The sequence below is a fragment of the Aulonocara sp. 'chitande type north' Nkhata Bay genome, linkage group LG7 (assembly GCF_057382095.1).
Source record: "Aulonocara sp. 'chitande type north' Nkhata Bay isolate Kocher_YH1m ecotype deep benthic linkage group LG7, A_spYH_male_GT1.1, whole genome shotgun sequence".
Lineage (NCBI taxonomy): Eukaryota > Metazoa > Chordata > Actinopteri > Cichliformes > Cichlidae > Aulonocara > Aulonocara sp. 'chitande type north' Nkhata Bay.
Genome location: NC_141350.1, coordinates 63847117 through 63862379, shown reverse-complemented (window position 1 = coordinate 63862379; position 15263 = coordinate 63847117). Strand labels below are relative to the sequence as shown.

General features: G+C 38.4%; 1 protein-coding gene across 2 annotated transcripts in view; it reads right to left on the bottom strand.

Moving 5' to 3' along the window:
• The window catches only part of LOC147326596 (TBC1 domain family member 2B), a 62586-nt gene that overhangs the window by 12607 nt on the left and 34716 nt on the right, over positions 1-15263 (bottom strand). The window contains exons 11-14 of one of the 2 annotated variants that reach the window (XM_086301915.1): positions 10986-11087; positions 9066-9256; positions 6756-6868; positions 1606-1890 (exon numbers count right to left, since the gene is read on the bottom strand). In XM_086301915.1, coding sequence (XP_086158041.1) covers positions 1606-1890; positions 6756-6868; positions 9066-9256; positions 10986-11087 — 691 coding nt within the window. The remainder of the gene's footprint in view (positions 1-1605; positions 1891-6755; positions 6869-9065; positions 9257-10985; positions 11088-15263) is intronic. The other variant, XM_086301916.1, reaches the window with a different exon arrangement.

The following is a 15263-nucleotide window of genomic DNA, read 5'->3' as shown; positions in this document are numbered from 1 at the left end:
ATGATATTCAACGCCACTGTGCTCTCAGATATAGTTGTTAATACAATCTTTACATGTTAGTCCAGTGAAACACATCTAAATGTCAGTGTAATGGTGGGCAGCAGGAGTGAGCCAATATTCTCTTTCACTTTCTTGTAACTCGTAGCAGTATTACCTTTACTTGTGGCACTTGTGTCTGAATTTCTCCTTGAAGTACCTCAAAATGGTATATTATTACAATTCATGAATATTTAAGTGGCTGCTCTACATTGATTATCATAATTTGCATCACTAGTTGAAATTTTATTGAATGGCAGGTATAGAAATAGGAAGAAAAATGGCTTTGTACTTCTTCAAACTTTTGACTCTCTTGATATTGATTATACAGCTGGGTTTGGGAGACATTACTTCATAAACATTCAGTGTAAGAGCCAGCCAAACCACAAGTGTGTACCTTTAGACTAATTTTTTATGAAAGATAGTAAAATTATACTATATAGTAAATTAAGAAGTGTAGATCTGTATGCACTAAGCTGGGATCTAATATTTTGTTACTGTTTAGATTCATTCAATGTGTCTTGGCCTTGTTTTTGGAATCTTGGAGGGTGTAGAGGATGGCAGTGCATGGAAATTAACATTAATCTGGCTTCCAGTCAACTTTGGAATTTTCTGTTTAACAAAAGCTGAAAAAGAAATTGGTTTCTGTGGCAGCTGTCACTGCCTGTAAAATAAGTACACTTCCTCCAACCACATTATTACAGAATTACAAGCGGCTCATTTGATACTGTGAAACCTGATATGTTATGTGATGTGGTACGCTCTGCTTACCAAACTAATTTTAAGCTCGTCTCCAGCCTTATTCCATATCCGTTATCAGCCCATAAAAGAGTTTATTGGGCAGGTTACAGCCTGTTAATTAGCAGTAAGGTTGTCCCAACGTACTCGTTACGATCCAGCAAATCCACAGTAAGTGAAACCATTTATGGAACATTGTCAAATTTTAAATGTAGTAAGTTTTTAGCTCTTTTGTATCTTTTTGAATACATTCATACGACTGAAAACAATCAAGCCTGGCCATTTTAGTTTACCTTTAAAAATCCACGTCTGTCTAGATCCCGTACTAACATTTTTTCCCCCAAATTAAGTTGTTAGTGTTGAAATTATTCAGTGTGGATTAATCAAAATAATAACTGTACAAGTTGTTTCAAACTGGGTTAAGCCACTTTTAACTAAGAAAAACATAGGTGTTTATACAAAAGTCACAATGATATGCTATAAACCTCACAGTGCTTTCAGCTTTTCATATCTTTGTAACGTGGGACTCATTCAGAGAACACATTAGCATGCAGCACATTTATTTGAGCTCACTGGAGGATAAATAATTCAATCTGGGTGGAAGGAGATTTAATGACAATGTCAAATTAGTCTTTTAATGAAATTAATTTTATGCTCTCAGGCTGTGTACAACTAAACACCCACAACACTTAACACTTTCAAGAATCTAATATTCTGTGATATCAAATGAGCTTGTATAACTCTGGGGAATAAAGTTCTTAATTTTTCACTGCAGGAGGTATGGCAAGTCTGATGGCATTTGAAGGTGAAAAATGAATTTGTGGATCTTACTTGATGAGAGCTGTCCTGGGCGAGTCGTTCTGCTCCCCACTTTTAGGAACACTGGAGGGCTGAAGAGTAGAAGGTGGACTATGGGTAGATGGAAGAGTGGAGGATGAAGCGGGAACAGTGGAGGATGAAGCGGGAACAGAGGAGGAAGAGGGGGGAGGGGCCTGCTTAACTGGGCTCTTGACGCTTCGAAGAAGACGGAAAGACTTGACTCTGCTGTGATTGCTCCGACCGTGAACCACCTTGCAAACAGGTCCTGTACCTGACCTCTTTAAAGTTTGCTCTGACCTGAAATACAATCGTACATGGCTGTAGTTAATTTGAATCACTTCACTGAGGGATATTTCTACAATTAAATCTGAAATGTAAACATTTATACAATGCAGCTAAAGTGATCAGCAGTTACTTGTACATGGGAATGAATACATAAAAACAACAGCAGCAAGGGGTGAGAGAATCTATATGAATATGAAGCAGGAAGATGCAATGTAATGTTTTGGGAGCATAAGGGAAGAAGCTAGACCTTGTGGAGGGCCTTATTAGATTCACCTCAACCACATTATGATTCCTCTTACATTTACTCATGCATGTAACCTCATAACATGATCATTATGTAGGCCACCAACACACTTCATAACAAGTATGAATGAAAAATACTTAAAAAAAAAACAAAACCTGATGTGGGCAAGTACTTCAAACCTTTAGGCTACTTACACTACTATACACCAAACATTCTTCTATGTATATGTGTTAAATATACAATCATGACAATTTGTCACACTAACTTCAGGTTTTTGGGGCTGGGTGGTTAATCAGACTTTAATTTAAATTATGATTTTGGATTTCAGTGATTCAGTGAATGAAGCTTGGTCTTATGTTATAAATCAGGTTTGTCCCAATCATGTGTATGTCACCTTTCCTTAAAACTCACATCTCAGAGACAACATGACAAAAAGGAAAAAAAAAAACCACAAACAAAAACAAAAAATAAGATCTACATCAAATGAACAAAAGTTAAAAGGTCCAAAGTAAAAGGCTTTGACAAGTAAATCTGTGGATCGTTCACAGATGCACCACCACGCCCACCATGTTCACCTCTCTCTCTTTTTTCACCTGATTATTTGAACTTTAAAAAACAAAAACCTTTTCTTCTCATCTTGCAGTTTTTGCAGTTATTGAGCAAACTCAGCTAGGGGCAAGTATAGCTTCTTGTTCCATCTCATGACAAACATGCATATACTGTAATGGAAAATACAATGAAACTCAATATCTGGGGTGGGATTACATAAAAATGATGCTAATGTCAAGACTTCAAAAGTTATTCCATACCATAAAGAACTTTCCCAAATAGATTTTGGATCCAGATTTGAAGATTAAAAGTATCACATCTGTTGAATGTATGTAAGCCTGCTTAGGCAGGTAGGGAGGCCAGGGGGAATTCTGAGGGACAAATGCCACAAAGGAACGCAGAGCATTCCTACTGTTGTCTGATGGACTGCCTCCTGTACGTCGCTTCATGTTTTGTCTACTGGTTTCTTAACAAATTCAACATGTCTGACAGTATACCTCTGAGACAAAGGCTAAGCAAAAATACTCAAACACTGCACAGGGATAGGTATGTCACGCAGTCTTGGTATAATGCCAAGTGACTGTGGTATTCAAGTAGTGTGACCTCCTAGTGTAACAGGGGTCACACACTACCACCAATCCCTGAACTTTGACCCCGCTGAAGCTGGCCCTACTTAGCCAAGCCTGATAGGATCCTAAGCAAGATGTTTTTCTTTGATGTTTGCTGTGAGCACACAGTAACTCTCAAGTCCTGGTTCAACATATGAATCGTTTGTGAACACATTATACAGAAAAAATAATCCTGATGCAAACTGAGTATTTTTGTTTGCCCTCAAGAGAAGAGAACAGAGCCCACCCTCTCAGTGACTTGCTGATTAAATTAAGAACATTTTAGAAATCCTTTGCAGTAAGCAATGTTAAAAATGTATTTTTACTGAATCCTTGAAGCCCTGCTGAGAAACAAAAAGAAAAGAACAAAGCTAACAAACTGGATCAGACTTAAATTATGCAAAACTCCGCACAAGTGAGATGTGCAAAGGATTTTTCTCATTGTCTTTGTTACTGAACATTTTAATTTCACACTTGGGTGGTGTGAACTGCTTCATTTTCACTGACCTGCCGTGACGAGAAATCGGTCTAATGTTTAAAACGTGTGTTCTTAATGTGACAACAATCTTACAGGCTAATATGAGGTTTAATTAATCTGTATAATAACTTATAACAGCTCTATTACCATCTCAGATAATGGAAAACAATTACCAATGCTATCATCCTAAACCTGCATTAGTGTTTGACTCTGAAAAAGGTATATCATCCAGTCACACTTGTATTATTATCGTTATTGTTAAATACCAAAATATTTCTCCTTCTGTAAAAAACGCATCTGGAACGCAACTCATCTTGAAGGGGATTCAGTTTGGTTTTATAGGGCTTTGGAGTTGACATAACGCAACAATGCATTGTGGGAGCCTTACTGGCAGGCCACGAATTAAAACAAACACTGTGTTGGAAGGAAGATTGCTACGAACCATACTTAAAAGCAGCTCAAAAGAAAAAGGACGGTATAGAGACAGATTGCGTCCGGATGCAGAGAGACGGTACTTGCAAAAAATAGTGTGCATTGGAAATGTGGACCCATATGAATTACAGCAGTGGAGTACAAACCCTCAAGACCAACCGCTATTGACTTACCATGATATATTCTCGTACCTTGTCTGTGGAGTCATACACGGCGAACCAGTTTTGCAATCATAAATCTCTGGAGGCGCACATCCAATTCACCAAGGATTGGGTGCAAGATTTGGCTATTTTTAAACCTCCACATTGTGAATACGTCATCATTCAAACAAAGGTAAGTCAGCGTGAGACAAGTCAGCTTGTTAAGACAGTAGGCATTTTCACCGCCTGGTCCTAACCCTCATCCCCTAATTTGCCACCCTATTACAATAATCCCAGTGGTGACCCCTGGTGACCCACAGCCTGGTTACAACAACCTAAACCACTTGACACGAAGACAAAAGCTGCGAGGAATGACAAGTATGCTTGAAACATGAGCACAAACACATGCATGAGTACACACACATGTACACACACACACACACACACACCACTAACATGAGTGTGACAGCCTATGAGAGGGGAAAAAAACCATTACAATGGGAGGATTAGAAGACTTTTGTGAAATTCTAAAAGCTGCTGAAAACCGAGTTGGTTTCACAATAGAGAACAATACTTTAAGTGACTGTGAAATTGTAAAAGTAAAAAAAAAATTAAATGACTGTATGCTACCATGCAGCAAGCACAAATTGTAACTGTCTGTGTTCTTATGTAAGGATTAAGGTTTCATTACATGGTGTTTGGCAAAACCAGCGGCCTGATTGGCAGGTTAACAAAAAAAAAAGTATCCCAGGTAACAAAAACAGCAAGAAGGGTGTGCAAAACTGGACAGTGTAAGCGATTCACCTGCATTTGTGACTAAAAATAGAAGCATCCAGACTGTTAAATGTATTTAGGAGTACGTGCACGAACAAAAGCAAATGAGTATCAGCCCAGGCAGCCTCTTACTCTCACTTTTACATACAACAAATACAAAATAACCAAAAAAGCAGTGACAGTAATCATGTTATTATGGTGGTAGTTCATTGTGGTGCTGCCAACTCTCCTCTTTGACACACACATACACACTTTTCACTTACTTCCATCCAGTGCTGGTTGGTTTTACACTGTGAAAAAGCTGTTTTAAAATGAGGTAAGACAAAAGCTGCCTGTGTTTGTCTGCCCATGCAAATAAACTGCAAATCTGGCAGATTTCATGCAGGAAGACATCAACCATCCGCCTCTATGTCAGTACCTGCAGCATGCAGGTGTGAGTGCAAGAGCACGGGGCACAGTGTTTACTCCAAAACATATATTGTTAAGATTTTAACACAACTGAAGGTTTTGATTGTTAAAAATCTTAGTGCTCTACACTAAATATTTAAGGTTAAGCTACCCAAACATATTTAAAAGTAATTAAAACCAGTTAAATGTTTAATGGGCCAGTGAAACAAATGAAACCAATAAAATGGGAAAATATAACATTGACATTAAATTACCCCTTTCTGTAGTTTCCCTTTATATTTACTGTAAATAAAGGAATGAAAAGAAAAAATACATTAGCCCAATCCTGTAGTTTAGGACATGCATGTTTAAATACGAGTTTTTGCGTCTGTTTGTGTTGTTCCTCATGCTTTTAATTGTTAACTGTATTATGTATGTGTGGGCTAATTTGCGTGTGTGCATAACCACTTTTAAATATGCATGGGCGGTGGAGGTCACAAATCAATTTACTTCCAGTGCCTGTCCCAAGCCTGGATAAACATGTCTGGCATTAAGGCTGTCTGGAGTAAATATGCATATGAATCCGCAGAGGGAACCCCATTAAAGTTTCGGAGCAACCGAAAGTATCTACTACTCACTTTTAAGTATGCATGGGAAAACCTCTCATACAGTAAAGTCCCTATGAGATAAAGAGTTTCTTGAATAAGCCCTACAAAGTGAAGACCAAATTACGTTTGTACACACCTAACTATGAAAATGTTTCATAGTCTGACAAAGGGACTGATGATGAGCAGCCCTCAGGACAAAATTATAATCTCACATTCCAATTTGTTAATGACTCATGCACAAAAGGTTTCTTACAGCCCAAACAGCTGCAGGGGAAATTTTACCGGATTGTGGGAATCAAAGAGCCCACCACTTAAATGAGCATAAAAGAAAAGGTGTTGATGAAAGGAGAGGGTTTCATGACTTTGTTTAATGTACATAAACAAAGGGAGTCTGAAATGGAGAGAAGAGTAATGATGATATCAGAAGGTGTTAATGTGTATAAGCTTCTAAAGGATTTATTGTGGATTGTACATATTTCGTTGGAAAATCCTAGACAAACGTATCTGTTTGTGCTGTTCCTTTCAAACAAACAAACAAACAAACAAACAAAAGACTCATCCACTGTGGAACAGTGGACACTGTTCTAAACCACAGTCAAGCATAAAGTTTTAAATAATATAGCTGAGTACAGAGATCTCAAAATTAAACTTCCTTACCCTTCAGTTTTTTCGCAATCTTCTGCATCTCCCACAGTAACATCGTCACTGCTCTCCTCCACTACTGGCTGATTCGTGACGCCTCTCTGCTGCGTTCGCCTCCTGGATCGAATCTGAAAGAAGAAACAAGGAGCTGGTAAAGGAGCTGAAACCAGATGATTTGGGGCTGAATCACAGCGATGAGATGTATCCCATTCTGTCTCATCAGCTAGTGACACAATATCATTAATTATGAATGTGTATTAAGACGGTACTGTGTCATACCAACTGTGCGCATTTTCTATAAATTAAAAACAAACAAACACACAAATTAAATGCTACACAATTTGATTCTTTACCACAAAGTGCTGTTGTTGATGTTGATTGTGCCAAAACTGAACTTCAACACTTTTATAGACAATGAACGGGGATCGTGATTGGCAGACAGAAAACAAGCTAATAAAATCCTCTAAGAGTTATTCAACAGAATTAACTGAAGCTTCTTTGCACTTTTATGTTTTCAAACTTTGTCTGCTTGTGGCACACTAGATCAATTGGACACCTCCAATTCTTTTTCGCTGCTCTTATTTCTATTATTTTTCACTTCCAGTTTTGAATCGATCATCTTTATGGTTTTTTTTTTAAATTTCTTCCGATTTGTTTCCAGGTTGCATGCCCAAAGTCTCTCACAAAACCCTAAGAAATCCAGTTATTCTGTCACTTACTTCATGGACAATCAGAGCAACAGTTTGTTTGTGACAAAAAGGTCACTTAAACAAAAAAAGTTGTTTTCACAGAAAATCCTTTATGTACCAAGCTGTGGTGTCAAAGTGAATGAACAGAGCTGGATGTCCAAATGCAACCACCTCCAGAGATTTAGTGACCTGTGTGGTTTCATAACCCAAAGCTCCATCAATTTTATGCTCACAGCACTGTCTAACTGAGCTGTGCTGCTGAACGTGTCCAGTTTATTTATTCAGTCATCAGGCTAATAATGAAGAACTACACTAAGTAGACCAAGCTTGAAATAATAAGCATTTGTTTTAAGATATAGGAATGTGCCCCGACAAATAATCCTCTTTTTCCAAATTTACTGTAGCTGCTTCTGTGCTGGCATGTAAGGATACAAACACTTGTGGTTAGAAGTTCAGAAAATCCTTGTTGCTAAACATTATGTAAAGTCATTATGGGGACTATAGAGATAAGCCCTGCTGTGTCACAAGTGATTTACATGAGATGCCAAATTGGTGATTCTTGCTGCCCAGATTGGCTTTAGCTAAAGGATTTTGGATTGTGAATGGAGCTGTTGAAACTCTTGTCGTCAGACACTTGGTCTTTTGTTCAAGGCTTTCATAGATGCTGGCACTCAGTGAATGCTGGTTAAATTAAAAACAAAAGAAAACTCAATTTAGGTGAGAAAAATCAGTCTCCAAACGGCAGGAAATCTTGCAAAGAATTGAAGGGGAATGAGCACTCAAAGAACAGCTTGGAAGAAAGTTTGAATCTGAATGAACTGTGAATACGAACGTTATATTACTTTATTATTAGCGAGCCAAACAAAACAAAAACCAGAGTAACGTACAACGGCAGTGATCGGGTTTCCAAGCACACCTTCTATTTTTGTTCTGTGGTGGGTTAAATGGAAAATAATTAAAAGGATGTGGTTATTAATCATTATCTTCTCAGTCATCAAACACTTGTGTCAGTCACAATGGAAAAGAAAGAAAAAGATACTGAACAAGTGAGTTTTCATAATAAATGTATACTTTTGCATGTGTAGTAAAGTAAGGCTTTGGCATTTAGAAAAATATGACAGATGTCAAGATCAGGTCCTCTCTGATATCTGTCCAGTAAAAAAACAGGTCTACGGCAAGCAGCCATTGAGCTCAGGGCAACAAACTAAGACAGGAAAGCAGCCAGGCAAGCCTGTCCAATGGTAATAAAACCTCCCTACCAGCAACTCTAAATCTTATCTCTAGACATGTTCATACACAAGGTCTGTAAAACTCAGGTGTGACTATGATACATGGGCAGTTTTATCAAAGGTTTTATGCTGGAATGGAATCAAATGGTGAATCAGAGAAACCCTACAAAAAGAAAAAGGTCCAGGACCTGTCTTACGGAAACTTAAAGGACTTGTAATTTACAATCTATAGCTTTTTGCAGAACATGCAGGTATGAGTAATAATAAACATCTTATCTAAATCTCTGAGTAGAAGACACAACAATTCTCCATACAAAAAGGCTTGTGCTGTGAGTTACACGCTTTAAAACCTACTGTTACTGTCATGGTTTAGCTGTATTTCAAAGCAAGATGTCTCCAAGTTTTACCTGCGCTTGTGTTAATGAAGCCGAAGTCCGACTCCCGCAAAAGCGTCCAGTTGCAGGACTCTGCTGTCTGGGTGCTGCCTGTGTTTGTGAACTCTTTTTTTCGACCCGCTGTCGCCCCATTGGGTCCAAAAGGTGCCGTTGAGCCAGGCGCATCACCCGTGTCAGTATATTTACAGCACCTGGAAGTGTGACTGTAGGCAAAAAATACAACACAAGAATCTCTCATTCTGCTTGGAAGAAATTCCTAGATCTTTCATTCAGAAGAACTATTGCCTTTTGCTTCCTGGCTCTGTAAAACAGGGAATGTCATTTAAGATGGTGTAAATCTGCTGTAATACATTTTATTCAACTCGGATATTGAACACAACACTAACAAAATCTCAGGTACACAGTACAGATAGTGCTGTAGGCAAAGCATGCTGGAGTAACAAAATAAGTTATCATTCCATGACAGAGCTGCCCCTACTAAAATGCCCGTGTGTGTACTGTGTGTGTTTTGGTGTGTGTATGCGTCCTTGCTATACACAAATGAATGTTATCAGTAGCTTCCCATATTTACTCAGGGGGCAGAATCTGCCTGCTTAGGCAAGCTGTGAACACAAAGACTCACTTATAAAGTGTACTGTCCATGTTTGTGTGCAGGCACACTGATGCATACAATCACAGTCAAAGACTCTGTAGATGCATCTCATGTTTATGCAAGTGATTAAAGGACTGTGATAATTTTTCACAATGTACTGAAAGGAGACCCTGATATAGTATACCATTTCAACAGGACATCAGAAAGTGAGCATTAATTTAGCAGTTTGAAATCTTTCTGTCATCAAGCTGTGCTAGAAGAAAACCTGTGAAAACCTTAACATCCTAATATTCTTGTAACATTTTTGACTTTAAAATCCAGAAGCACGATTTTGAAAAAAAGCATCCATCACATTTTAACAATGTACCAGCTATGTTTATGAGCCTTAGCCTACTAGTAAGGTTCAACTTTGAAGACAGCTGTGTGATTTCCGTTCATCTTGTAAAATGTGTTAACTTGAATTACTCAGAAGACCTGGGGCTCAAATGCCTGGGACAGGAACTTTTCGTTGTTACAGACCAGTGACTGTTCCAATAAGGTATTTCAAAGTTTGACATGATCAGCAGCCCAGAGTAAAAAAAATCAATAAAAAAAAAAATCAGCTTACTGTCTGGCAAGCTGATTGGCCAGCTGCTGGGTCGTTGGGGCCAGTGATTATGTCACCACCAACCACTGTTGTGACTTGTGTGAAACAAACAGGCTGAAGTGACCTTTGCCAACCAGTAATTCTTTTTCTCGCCTTCAGTAGCCAATTTTCACATTATAGGAAGCCTGTGAGGTTACTGTGTTAAGGAGGCTGTTATTAGTGAAAACTCAGCAGGAATGCTGGCTGCGCTCGACAACACTTCACTTGCATTTCTAACTAAAATAGATGTATGCTGACTGTAAAATATGTAGGAGCATGTGTGTGATATAAAGTATTACAAAATTTAGCCAAAGCAGCCTCAGTGTTTCGACAAAAAAGCGGCTAACCCAGCTGCAGTGAAGATGATGTTTACTGTAGTTCACTGTGGAGTCTCTCCTCTACAATTGAGGCCTTAATTCCTTAAGCAAACTGATGACAAGCAGTTTAGCTAAAATATTAGAGAGGATTGTCTTGCAACAGTACTGTGGCTTAAATGGAACTATTAGACAAGTTTCTACTTGTCATACGTTTTGCATGGCTCTACCCTACTTTGAACCAGCTCAACTAAATTAGACTTCTTTTTTCTTGTTTTAGTATGGCCCTTTCAGCACTTCCGCTCAATACATGGATGTGAGGGTTTCAAAACATTATGTAGACCAATGATGTATGAACACATGAACATTTGTGCACATAAGGGCAAACAACAGAAACTCACCCTTCTCAGTGGTCTTTTCTCCCACAGATGATGGTGATACATTTTCTTTCTCTTTTCCTTCTGTGACTTCACCAGACAGTGTGCCCTGAGTTTCACTTTGTTCTAAAAACAGCACATCAAATTTTAGACACAATAGTTTAGTTTACAACATTAGAGGCAAACAGTAGGAAATCTTTAAGTTTTTTTTTTTTTTTTTTTTTTTTTTTTTTTTTTACAGTTGGTTTTTTGTCGACACATGAAACATACACACAAAATCTACCAAAACTACCAGAATTTTCAGCACTCATTACTCGCCATAAAATTGTCTGATTTGCAACCAAGTCACAGTTATATACAACCCAATGTATGTGTTTTTTAGTTTATTCCAGTAGTTGGATTATTGTGTCTTTACTGAATACATTGTTTAATCAATCACACTTCCAAGCTGGGAAAGTAAGTGAATCTCTGTGGTGACTCTTCCAGAAGGTACTTGGAGTAAAGTGTTCCAAATTAAGGAGATGAGGCTGAAAGTGTGGGTTATAAAAAGGTACCTCTCTCTGTGTGTAAAAACATACAGTCTGGTTACTTAAAGTCTAAGCAGTAAAACACAAAATAAGAATGATGTTAAGCACTCCAAAAACACCCAAAAACTGCCATGTCTTAAGTTTATGGAAAAAAAAACAAACAAACGTAGAAACACTTGAAGATGCTTGAAACAATGTTGTCTGGACAGATTAAAATGTTTTTTATATTATACTTTTTGGTGTAAAGCATATGTTTAGGCTTGGAGGAAAAAGGAACTGAACCCAAACAGTCAAGCATGGTGGAGGAAGCATTATGATTTGTGCCTCACTTTGCTACCACAAAACCTGGACACCAAGAGAACAATAAATTCAAAATTGCATCACGAAATGTTACATTTTAACCATTAATTCCAAATGAGATGCTGTATAATGATATGGTAATAAGCCTTGTTCTCGTGTTCATTTTGGGAACTAGCCAGATAAAGCTGTGGTATGGTTGCAGTAACTGGGTTTAACCTGTAGCATGTGGCAAGAATCTGCAGAATGAACACTTCTAAAATATCAACTTGGTCTGAGATGCTGAATTTATTTCAGGTTTGTGCCATGTGGGTGGGAATGGTGGTTTAGACTTCTAATTTATAAGGATAAGGCTTCTGGCAAACAGGAAGAGCCAACGGTAAAGCGCAGTGTGTCCCAATCAAATGCAAGGTCTTTTCTGGGTCCTGAGTACAGTTATCTTTGATGTTAAAACAAGTCCATTTCCCAGACACACCCTCCTCCCCCCTTTTATTGCCAATGGCTCTCTCCAGTAGCCTCATGTCTCTCTTTGCTTCCTTCCCTCCCTGCGATCCATCTCAATCACTGTCAGACATCAGTTAAGGAGAGGTTACCTTCCATAGCCAAATGCCAACTTCAAAACACTGACATGTTAGAGCATGTCTCCCGTTAGCCACCCAAAGACTAACAGGATGAGAACATGTGGCATTAGCTCATCGCCTCTTTAAAATAAATTACAACGTGAAAGTATGTTCACTGCTGTTGTGTCGTGTGTATGCATGGGTACAAATTAGGAATGACTTAATAGCAAATACAAATAGTTGTCTCTGACATATACTTTATCTGTGACATCATAGAGCTGAAACAGTTAAACATACGTATATAAAAACTAACCATGGATTCAGGAACACCTGTGACCTCAACTCAAAGTTTCTGTATGACTCAGTGTTATAATTAGAAGTTCCAAATGGTTGTGTGTGTTTGACTTATTGCTGAAACTCACCCTAGAAGCACGTCTACCCTCACTGGAGCTGCCACCTAACAGTCGGCATTTTCACAGAACCTCAGTGATTTAAACAATACACGCAGGCATTACAGGACAAAAGCTACACTGTCCAGTATCAGACCAAACCTTACAATATACAGTTCAATGTATCAACACTATCAATTATTCCCTTAAACTGAGAAGAGTCAGAAGAGTGTGCAGTGTATCTTGGCACATGTTTAGGAAAAGGTGGGTTACAGGCTGGAAAAGCCCAGAGTCTATCACAGGGCTGACACAGGCTCAAATTGCAAGAGATTAATGGAGCTGCCTCTCCAGAGGGTTAGGGAAAAGTTCATGTCCCAGCACTTGGTCTAATCTAATCTAATAAGATCTGGTGTAAGGTAAATGAGTGGTGTTGAGTGGCTCTACAAAAAGGGACAAATTAATTAGCTATAAGGAGAAAAAAAACCTGATATGTGAGAAAACTTGTAATGTTGCGCTTACGTTGTGATCTGCAATATCTTAGTTATTCCTAATATATGTCCGAGCTTACAAAGAGAGCATTAATGCCTGATACCTCTGCAGCTTTCAGTGAAAACTTCGTGTCGTTTGTTTTTTGGTCTGACTGATCAAAATTTGGGAGACAACCACCATCCAAAATCTGATCTTGTTTTGAAACTCACAAGCTGAGTCCATATCATTAGTTAACATGATGCTATGATCCTGAAAACTGAAGAGTTTGGAAAGAACAGAGTTGGTCGACCTAAAAGAATATTATGTTATGTATGGTATATTGGGGTATCCCTGAGTATCAAGCCAAATGGAAATCTATTTAATTAAAACTAGCTAAGACTTAACTTCAAGCTACGCGCAGAGATACAACAGCTCAAGATGAGGCAGATTCCATTTCAGGGATCACTATGAAAATATTCTGAGATTATCAAGAAATTCCAACTAAGGTGACAAACTTAATAAGGCATTCGACTGAAAAAGTCATTTGGATGAGTGACAAAAACGCTACGTCCAGATGAACAGAAGGCATTCACAGTTTCCCACGTTTGACTCAGCAAAGACAGCTAAAACATTTTCAAAGTAAAGTGGGAAGGACATAACAGCTTTTTGTAACCTTGTTAGAAGAAAACATTGAAAACTTTGAACAAGTAAAAAAATTAAATAATATACTTTCAGATCACCTTCACATTTACAGGACAATAGATGTACAATTGTGAAGAGTTTCAAAGCACGACCTGAATTCACTATAGATCATCGATATACAATGTAACCAGGTTTAGAACATCTCTTTACAATGTATAGCTAAGTGTATAGACGAGTGTTCCCTTCATCACCTTGGAGGAACAATGATCCCCCACCAGAACCTCCACCTCCAATCCCCACATGCCCACAGCATGCCTCAAGGTCTGTTTTTAGACACACCTACATGCATATCCATGTATATACACAAACAGAAAGACAAATATACAAAACCAACACAAACATAGTGATGTGGTTACTTGCAGCTATTACTACATATGGTCAAAATCCCAACTCCCACACAACCGGTTGGTAATGTGTAGGAAAGCTCAGCTCCGGGCTTTCTCTGTGACTCAGGGATATAATGAGAAGGTATGAATGACAGTGTGTTTTTCTGCCCACACTCTCTCTGCTTCTCTCTCACTCTCTCAATGTCAGTTTCAGATGACAGAGCACTCTGCTGATTCCTCAGTGTTCAGGAATTACTGCTGATGACACGCAGCCTTTTGAAGGTTGTGTTTTGGTGTGTTTGAAGCGTCTCTTGTCCCCTGGGAACAGGCAGCGCAGCACACCTGTAGCTGGGATTGGATAAGCTTTAATGTAAGCCTGGGCTCAGCAGATCCTGCAGCCTGGGAGCTTACTGACACTGCTCAATGGAGGCTTTGAAGTGCTGATCATTTACAAAAAGGAGGGGTGGTAATGGACACACAAAATGTCTTAAGGGAAGAAACACAGAAGAGGACGAGAAACATGGAGACAAATAGTCAGAGCCATGTTCATGTTTGACGTTTACCATGTTCCATTTTCTCTTTAATCTGTGCAATAAGTTTGGAAATGACATGTGACACCTGGGAGTCAGCGCAGAAAACACAAGGTTTTACTACGAGTAGTAAGCAGAAAAGCTGTCAGCCAGCATTTTTGAAAATTGGAAATTCTAGTGTGACATAATGACCCGAGGGTAAATGACAGGACTTCTGTCTACTAAGCAATCTTTTCATATGTTTGGTGATGTAATAAACACACAGACTGCTGACCTTAGATTCTGCAGTGTGCAACCCAATTTATTTTGCAAAAGAAAAAAAAAAAAAAAAAAAAAAATCCTGCAGGACAAACAAGACATGATGAAAAATATCATTTCTTATTTAAATCAGCATTGTGAGTAATCAACTAGGGCTGTCCGATATGACCAAAATCTCATATCCCCATATAAGAATTCTATCGTCCCGATAATGATATAAATCACAAAAATGTAACATTTTCTGT